This window comes from Poecilia reticulata, chromosome 22 (genome assembly GCF_904066995.2).
Source record: "Poecilia reticulata chromosome 22, P_reticulata-male-v2, whole genome shotgun sequence".
NCBI classification, from domain to species: Eukaryota; Metazoa; Chordata; class Actinopteri; order Cyprinodontiformes; family Poeciliidae; genus Poecilia; species Poecilia reticulata.
The window spans coordinates 7,439,787-7,449,359 of NC_088851.1; the positions used below are offsets into that span (position 1 = coordinate 7,439,787).

Genomic DNA, 9,573 nt, shown 5'->3' on the forward strand with positions numbered 1-9,573 from the left:
CTTTGTATTTCCCTCAGTTTTCCCTCTTTACTTTAATGTTTTTTTAAACGTATTCTTTTTAACGTGTTTTCTTTCTAATGCCATGTAATCATGTAATGTAATTTACCACAAAAAAAAAACCCACACAAAACGCAATTAGGAGTCTTTTTTGACACAATTGTAAACTACTTTGTATATTTTTTTAATCCAGCTGTAAAAATTCATACTTCATTCTCCAAATGTGTCTTTATCTTCAATTTAGATTTGTCAATTAAACACTTGGTGGTAATGTTTACTGTGACTTATTAGAAATAGTTGTCAATCAGTAAGTCGGAAAAATTGACGTACAAGGAATTCATAAGGTGTAGTAGTTTCTGGTTAATGTTTTGAAATATGTTATGGAAATCAAAAATTAAAAAAAGCATTTCAACGTTTCACATGAAAATACAAAATTGTACTAATGAAACTGCATTTTTGTCTACAGGATAATTTGCAGTAAAGAATAAAGACAAAGAGCTTTACACATATAAAAAAAACACCTTGTTACAAATTTGACTGGTTTAGCTCTCTCTGCATTTTCTGACTGATATTCTCCTTTCAAAAACCAGTTTGACACAAAATACATGCATTTAGACTCTGATGTACTGACTGACAGGCCTCCTGCGTCCACCAATCAAGCTGCCCCCATAAATTGGCAGCCAACTGCAGAACACTGTGTCCGTCGTCTATTTTTATGTGCGCTTGTCTGGCCTCACAAAACGCTGCCCGCCTACCTTCCTTGCTCTCTTTCTCAGTGAGGTCCAGCAGAGCTCTGCTGCTTTCAGCAAAACATGTGAGCGTCTTGGCACAAAAAACTAGTCGAGTACTTTTTCAAATGTGGCTCTTCAAAGAGATACGTAACTTTTTACACTTCAAACGTCCTCAAGAGGCCAGTCTGTGAAAAACTGCATAACACGTTTTAAATAATTATTTAACTTCTCTGAAATATTTTTTGGTAAATTAGAAAATGCATGCTTAGCTCAAGGTCATTGTGATGCCATGACCTCTACGTTCACCAGTTCTCAACCCAACAGAGCGCTTTGGGGTGAGGTAGAAAGAAAGATTGATGTCATGAATGTGCAGCCAACAAATCACATCAATATGGACCAAAATCTCTGAGGAATGTCTCTGCCACTTTGTTGACTCTATGCCACAAAGACTTGAGGCAGTTCTGAAGGTCTAATTCACACCAAAAGTGTTACTGCGTCAAAAGCACATCTGACACTTCAAATTCGATGCGTCTGCGCTTTGAATGCAGACGCTTCTAATTTTGCTCTAGACCTAATGTTTCACCCGTCTGGTTTACATTCAAAGTCTATGTGGAGGTGCCTCAAGAGCACCTCAGATGCATTAGCTCTACCCGATGTTTTCCAGTGAACACTCTTGACGCTTCAGATGCTCAAAACGCGCCGCAACGGCCCTCGACGCACCTCCACATAGACTTTGAATGTAAACCAGACGCGCCTGACGCTCAAAACGCTTTTGGCGTCAACAAGGGTCTCCCCTGCAGTACTGTCTACCTAATACCCAATGAGAGTTCCCGCTGTGGTGGTATTCTTTAGTTGTGCAGACGTACAGTCTCTTTAGCCCTTTTTAGCCAGACGTAGACAGCTGTTTCTGTTCCAAACATGAGAGACATCTAGAAGTTGGGCATCTCTCATTAGGCCACAGAACGAGAGATGCTCAACTTTTTGGTTTCTAGGTGGGTTTTGGGCATCTCTCCCTTTTGCAGTTCTAGGAGTTTTAATCTCACTTTCTTCATGTAAAGTTCTAAATGTTGGCCTAAAAATAAAGGCTCATTCTATTCTCAACAATGCTTAAAACTCCACGTGTATGATTTTCTTGTGGTAAAATCTAAACGCAACCTCAACCTTTACTCATGGCATAATGAACGGACAATAAAGACAAAGCTCACGTTGGGTTTTTTTTATTAATATTTTTTGTATTCTCACATGCAGCGGGTTTTCTGTCGCAGCGGTTTCTGCATTAATCAACTGACTCCATCTCCCGATCTCGCTGTTCTTGATTTTGATCCTTGTGGATGTCCTGGTGTTTGCTCTCCTCTCCCTGCTTCTTCTCTGGCCCTTCGATGCCCTCGGAGAGTCCATGTGACTGACTATCTGCTGATTCTGTGGGTGAAGTGTGAAATATTGTGAAAGAACCAGCAATCTCTTTCAATAGAGCCTGCTCAGCCTTCAGTTTAGCCAGTGCCTCGGTTAGTGGAGTTGTTTGCGCTGGCGATTCAGCAGAGGCGGGGTTTCCTGTGTCCTGAGCTGGATGATCCTCTTTTTGATCTGTAGGAGCCTCCGGCACATCACCGCCTTCCTTCTGCGCTTGCTCATCAGCGTGTTTGTCTGGTTGAGCTCCCTGTACTTGCTCAGATAGATTCTTTCTTTGCTCCTGTAAAGCCCTGCAAAGACTTTCGAGCTTCTGGTTCTTGATAGTGAGAAGCTCAAACTCCTTTTCCTTGATGGTTCTCTGTTGAGATGACACAGACAAAACTCTTGCAATTCTCTCTGAGGTATTTTCTTACATTACAACAACAAACATCAATGTTTTTATTGAAAATGTATGTGCTAGGTGCATGAGACCCTGAGCAGCATTTTATTTCAGGGCCGATGCCGACAAAGTTTATCTCAATTATGCTACGTTAGATTTACCTGGGAAGTCGGACGTCAGGTCAGGGAATGATGTCACACCAGAGTTGAACAATTTCCTTTTGCAAGTTGGAAATTGGTGGAATTTTTGTGTTGCTAACTTAGCCTGGTAAAAAGCCACTCCGTACGCTGTGCTTTACTTCATACGGAGGATCTGGACCCTCAGCTATTGAGACACGATTGCTTCCTGGAGTTGTGGACTCTTGAAGTTTTATGTTGCGTTCACGCCAAATGTGTTTAATTTGTCAAGCGGGTCTGGTTTACATTCAAAGTCTATGTGGAGGTGCGTCAAGACCATTGTGGCACGTTTTGAGTGTCTAGCACGGTGTGATTTGAACTGCTTGGAGCTTCCAACAGAAAACAACAGACGGCTATCTCACACGTCTGACGCGCCTCAACTTAGACTTTGAATGTAAACCAGACGCATGAAACGCTAGGGGTAGAGTGAATTGTCAAGCTTCCGCAGTCAAAGTGTACACAAGTCGAACTCATTTTTGACGGGCGCAAAGCGTTTGGTGTGAACGCGCCAGTAGACTTTACTCAATCGCCAACATTTGTCCGTGATGCATGTAAGAAGCTTACCGGAAATTGCTTGCGCTGTAAACAACCAGCTGAGGTAGATTATTAAGTAAATATTTCAAACACTGATTGTTAACATACTTTCAAATTATGAAGGCTTTGCTTTGTTAGTATACAACTGGTGCATTTGTTGACCTGTACCACCTAAAAGTGCTGTCGTGTCAGCAGGAGGCGCTAAACGTTCTTAGAGCTCAATTCTACCGCAGGCCGCCTCGTTAACAATTGGGATGATGTAGCAGGTGTTTTCCGTTTGGTTTATCAGTTAACTTGTCTGATGTGTTAGGGGAGGTAGTGTTGGTCTATAAAATCCTTATAATACACTCAAGTTTGTTGAAAATTGTTGCTTACATCAGCCACCATGTCAATGAGATTCTTGTTGCAGCTGTCAAAGCGCGTCTTCCATGAATGGCACTCTTTCTCCAGCTTCTTCATTTTCTTGGCCATCTATACAATACAAACATAGTACACTGCAAAACACTTTTCTTGTTTCTAAAAATCTGGGTGGATCGTTCTCTTTTTGCTTCCTTCAACTTTGCAAGTGATGGGAAACTAGAAGGAAACATTACAAAAAGCCGTTCTTACTTTGTCCATGTCCTGTTTGAAGCCGCTGTAGACGCTGTTGCTCTTCGACACCGTACCTTGGAACTCGTCAAACTTTTTGGAGTACATGTCAAGCTGGGAAGAGTTGACGAAAACATTGGAAGGAAAACAATCTAAAACTGAAATAAAACAAACAAATGTTGCAGATGGCAACCCTACCTGACTCCTCATGTCTGTTTCTTGCTCCTTCAGGCCGCTCAGCTGCAGCTTGTACTCCGCCACTTGTTTAAGAAGCTGTTGTGGTATCGACACATCCCACGTTAATACATGCAGACTCACATTTACTCACAACCCAAACGTGATTCACTGGACGTACGAGCTCTTTCTCCAGCTTGTGCTTCCCCTCAGCCTCCTTCAGGATCAGATTGGCCTGCTCTAGCTTGGTTTCCAGAAGTTTCTCCTTCAGGTCTCTGTGCTTGAAAACTTTTTCCAAGTTCTGGTAGACAATCAAGGGGATTTATGAGTCGCTTTCACGCAGAGAGAAATTTCACTTCTCACTCGGATTAAGCTTTGGCTGGACTACTGTGTCTAATAGAAGTAAGACCAGGGTGAAAGTTGCAGGTAATGAATGCATGGATGCAGATGCGTCAGGGATTGCGTGAGCACATTGCATCAAATTAACGTGTACTCCCCCCCCCCTCCGGCGCAGAGTGAGAGTACGGTTTGACCTTTCTGTGATGTACTGTATCTGCTCTTTAGTCTGGCACAGAGTCGACGGCTGTGTGTGTGGTAAGCTCCATACCGCCTCTCGCTGGTCGTATTGTGCAATGAGCGCCTTGAGTTTCTCTGCCAGGGCGCCGTTCTCCTGACACAGCTTGGTGTTGCGGCTGCTGTGCTCCTCTATCTGGGCTTGGATGTCGCTCAGGGTCCCCTGGAAGTGGGTGGTGATCTCTTTCCTCTTTAAGTCGTCTTCTCTGCACCGCTGCAGCGTCTCCTCCTGCGGGTCAGGGAGGAGCGTTAGCATTTAGCACAGCATTTCCACAGTACCAGTGGTTTCCGAGAAGAGGAAGAGTTTTTCACCAACGTCTCAACACGTTCTGAGAAAACCGACCGCCTGACAGAAAACTGAATTAAAGTGCATCACTTTTTGTTGGTAATAACTTGTGAAAACTCTATAAGTAATCAGATTCATGCTACTTCCTATTTTGCCTGATTTTTCAGAAAACCAAAACAACATTTTTAAATTCACACTATTTTGAGATTTATATAGGACAAAGAAGGATTTCTAATCATTTTCTCCAGCTGCTTGGTGCCTCCAAAAGCAGTGGTGGAGACGGCAGGTTGATCTTTTAAAATTTATAACAGCTCAAACTAAAACTTATTACAGCGCAGACCAGCACAAACTTAGCACAGTTGATCGACATAATGTTTTGTGTGAATTTGTAAATGTTGTGGGGGCTGGTTGACCTTTGATGACCTCGAGAAACGTAACATAATAGCGGCTCAAACAAAACATTTTTGCTACACAAACTGGCGCAAACATTTGACACCAATTTCGTTTAATTTGAAGAAGATGGAGCGGCCAACTTCACTCAGGTAAAACGTCAAGACAGTTATACTTGCAGCCCATGGTGGCTCCGTCTGCAAAGTATTAAAGAGTGAATACTCAAAGTTTTCTGAAAACCTTCGTCCATTTTCCTACCACTTTGCGATATTGTACTCCTTCGTGTTGGTCTTTCACACACAATCCCTACAAAATATGCGAAAGTTTGAAGAAGTAAAGTGTGAAAGTCGGAGTTCAAGTGGCGTGAATACTTTTGCAAACCACTGTGCGGATCTTGAGCTTTCTAATGCGGTTTATGTAGACGCCACCTGTTATTTTAACACCAGCACGGCGCTCGGGTTTGACTCTGTTTGTTTACGCCTGAATGTTTCTGAATGACGTCAGAAGTGACGTACCTTTAAGGTCTTGTTGTGCCTTTGCAGCTCCCTGCAGAGCCCCTCCAGTTTGCTGCGAGCCAGCACCGCCCTGCTGTGCTCGCTCTGCAGCTGGTCCTTCTCCTTCATCACTTGGAGCAGCTTCTTTTGCAGAGTCTTCATCTGCTTCTGGTCACTGCGATGCTCCTCTAGCTGGAGAAACACACACACACACACACACACACATTCATCAAATGTTCATCAAATTAATGTGGGCAGCTGCACGTTGATTTTCCCGTTACTCACCAGCTCAGCGTGCTTCTTTATGATGGTTTCCAGTTTCTGCTCTGGAGTGTCGAGTTTGTTCAAACTTTGCATTAACAGCATGGCCTCCTTACCTGAGCAGTCAGACATCATCCATCATTGTCAACAATGTGTAAAGATGTAAAATTACACAAGCTGTGTAACCCACACTGTGGAAAAACAAAATCCCTTAAAATGACTAAAACGGTGTACAAAAGGTACAGATGAGCTTACACAACTATCAGTTTCAGTAAAACTACAGGACTTTTGCTGACTGAGCTGAATCCGAAGCCATGGAACTTAAAATCGATGCAACGTTCAGGAAAGAAGAAATAACGAGACCTAGATTTTTGAGCATTTTCTTCTCTAGTTTCTGGTCCTTGCGGGCATCTGGCTCTTTGGCAGCTGTGACCTCCTCGATGTCCTCTGGCTCAGCTGGAATCTGGGCTGCCTGGTAGGTGCTAATGATGTCCTCCAGCTGTTGGCCCAGGTCCTCTGTCAGGTCAATGTGGCGATCCTGGGCCGGAGACGCTCCAGGACCGGTGGGGGCGGGGCCGCTCTCCTGACAAGCCTCCATAATCCTCAGCGAGCGCAAACGAGGGAGCGACGCGGCTCTGCAATGGAGGGCACGACAACGTTTCAACATGGAAACGGCGAGAGAAAGATCTCATAAGAAATGTCATTATGACAAATATGTCTGCTGCAATTTAAGCTATTTTGTTGCATATTTATCAATTTCACAGATCTGAAATAGTCAGTTTTATTACTTATTATGTATTTGCTGCTTTTTGTTTCAGAGACAATAAATAAATAATTAAAACGCTGAAGTGCTTGTTTAACCCAGACGCTGTTTGTTGACGTCAAGAAGAAACCTCATTGTTCTTCCGCCATTTTGATCTGAACAACCACATCAGACTTAGCTGAAGCTGATAGTCCACAGGAAGAAATGAGAAAAGGTAAGACAGTGATATTATGTTGCGTAATACTGTTAATGTCAGTGAGTTGAGTTAGAGATGGATGTTTTGCGATGTTTGAAATGGTGGCTTTCTCTCACCATTTAAAACATCCATGTTAGCATGTTAGCTTTGTGATCGTACAGGCACACAGAATGGACAAGTCATCCATTTTGACCAAATGTTAAGTGTTTTGTAATGATGTTGGACTGGATTTTATTTCAATGTCATCTGTGAATGTCAGCTCCTCATTTTCAACTGTGGAGCTATAAAGGTTGAAAAAGGTTATCATTAAGTCTCAACAGCAATATTTCCACTAAATAAATGACATGTTTCATAGAGGAAAAACCTCTCAGACTCAAAGCAAGATGCCAGAGAGCAATAAACTATGGTTTTTTTTTTTTAAATATTAGACAATAATATAATATATTGTTACAATATCATGCTAGCCAACCAGTCACACCTACGTCTTAAACCATATCAGATTCCCTTTCTTCTTTTAAAACCCCAAAACTATGAGAAAAAAACTGCTAAACATTAAAAAACAGAATACAAATGCAATTTTCAAAATTCATTTGATATTGCATAAGTTAAAAACAAATCCGCCAACTTTTGATATATTGCCGAGTTTCACTTAATTATATTGAAAACAATAATGATAACAGTTTTTTTTTTAGTTTTACACAGCATCCTAACTTTTCGCAGGATACAAGAATGTACGTAAACGTACGACAAACGAGATTCAGCGCCAAACATCAGATGCTGGTCAGGGTGTCACGTTGCTTTGACGCAGAGTATGAGAAACATCGCCCTTTTCTGGCAACAGCTCTTCTGTCCAACCAATCAGGAGAGAGCAAATAGTGTGATATAAAGTGACATTGCCTGCCTGTGTTGTGCACACTCACAGTCAGAGCCCGTCTGCGGTGCATAAAATTAGTCCTGCCTTCACGCAGCCTTCGCTTTCACAAGCAGAGCACACGGCACCTGTTCCAGACCCACAAGCTATTTTAGGAACTTCTTAATATGGGCACGTTATTTATTAATTTTTTGTTGTTTCTAATCCAACATCTTGTTGATGTCGGGGTCAGTGAAAACAAGTTCTTTGGCTATTTATATTCACATAAAAGGCTTATGTGAGAGACTCGCTTCGATATTTTGAAAGGAGGTTAAAAAAGCAAATATTAATAAAGAAAGTATTGGAGATATTGTGGCTGGGTACAAAGTTCTCAGTAAGATATTTAAATGTTTCCTCCAACAAGGGAATATCTGTTTGTCGTAAACAAATGACGCTCACTGCGCTGAGCAGCTTCTCGTCTCCAACAAACTCGGTCAGCTTGTCACCACATGCAGCGAAACACACATTAGTAAGTTAGAGAACGACAGAAGCGGCTCCAGCAAACGGCTTTGGCTCATATTTTTGTGTTAGACAGTCCACTAAGAGGAAGGGTCACAAGCAAACGGGGTCTTACCGGGACAAAGGTCCAGAAGAGAAAAGGGAAAGAGTGGCGAGGGGTTTCGGACAGGCGGCCACCAGCGATACGACAGCTGTGATAAGACCGCCTCAAAATAAACCGGGAGAGAGCAGCTCACTCTGAACAGGGAGAGGGAGGATGGAGACTCTCTGCAGCATGGCTGCAATCAGCATGTTCTGCTATTAGTATGTCACTTTTTGCTGCTTTAGTTGTACGTTTACTGTACGACGGGCCGCTGTTACTTGCAGTGTAATTATTTTGACAAATGGGCCTTAAAGAGTGTGGAGTGGCGGAGCAGCAGAGAGGTGGCATGAAAGACGATCCGTCTCTGATTGGCTGGTTTTAGAGAAAAACTCCTCCACAGCGTGAAGGTTAAAAACGTATATAGGTCTTCTGACTTCATGTAGGCCAGGGATGTCCAAAGTGCGGCCCGGTGGCCATTTGTGGCCCTTGGACTGATTTTGTGCGCCCCCCCCCAACTGCAATTCAAAAATGGTACAAATTTGGCCTGTTCATGCAGATGGAGAATTTGTAATCAGGGTAGAAATTGTTACCAATATACTTTTCTTACAAAGGAAAATGTATGGGTTTTTTTTTTCTACAAGTTTTATCAAAAGTAAAATCAAGTTTATCCAGAGACTTTTACTGAAAAGCCAACTTTGCTGAACCCAAATCAGCTTTTATTCTTTCTTAAACTTGTTGCCTGTTGTGTTAGATAAGAGAGGACATGACAGGACTTACACAGCCACTTTGTGTCATGATTATCAAGATTTTTTTTTTTAAATCCAGATTTTGACTTTGAATGAAATCACATTTTTTAATGTTTTACATTCCACCTTTGAAATTCCTAATAGATGTTCTTTAAAATTCAAAATTATCATTAGAAGTAGTGTGATTTTCTAAATTTTGACTTTTATATTTTACAATTTAAAATTTTAATTCAAATTCTAAATCTCATTTTTATTTTAAAGCTCATACTTCTGACTGCACCTGTTTTATAATCAGAAGTGGCGGTATTGTGCATTGTGTCATTTTATAACGTAATTATGTATACATGTTAAGTTGTTATAAAAATGCTGTATGTATCAAACATGACATAAAAGAAATTTGACTTTGCAATTGAAACAACTTTCC

General features: G+C 41.7%; 1 protein-coding gene across 1 annotated transcript; it reads right to left on the reverse strand.

Moving 5' to 3' along the window:
• Positions 1-1,929: 1,929 nt before the first annotated feature.
• On the reverse strand, positions 1,930-8,560 carry txlnbb (taxilin beta b). Its single transcript, XM_008399017.2, has 10 exons — positions 8,437-8,560; positions 6,357-6,628; positions 6,018-6,109; positions 5,754-5,924; positions 4,597-4,791; positions 4,171-4,290; positions 4,014-4,088; positions 3,837-3,929; positions 3,603-3,698; positions 1,930-2,496 (listed from the first exon to the last, which is right to left on the reverse strand). The coding sequence occupies exons 2-10, from the start codon at positions 6,589-6,591 to the stop codon at positions 2,005-2,007; spliced, it is 1,569 nt and encodes a 522-aa protein (XP_008397239.2). The 5' UTR covers positions 6,592-6,628; positions 8,437-8,560; the 3' UTR covers positions 1,930-2,004.
• Positions 8,561-9,573: the final 1,013 nt, after the last annotated feature.

Bases quoted from the DNA above. Each gene is read 5' to 3' on its own strand.
- txlnbb (XM_008399017.2), bottom strand. From the start codon at position 6,591: ATGGAGGCTTGTCAGGAGAGCGGCCCCGCCCCCACCGGTCCTGGAGCG. The intron at 4,291-4,596 runs GTATGGAGCTTA...ATTGTCTACCAG, and splicing joins AATACGACCAGCGAGAGGCG to AACTTGGAAAAAGTTTTCAA. The intron at 2,497-3,602 runs GTAAGCAACAAT...TCATCTCAACAG, and splicing joins TCATTGACATGGTGGCTGAT to AGAACCATCAAGGAAAAGGA.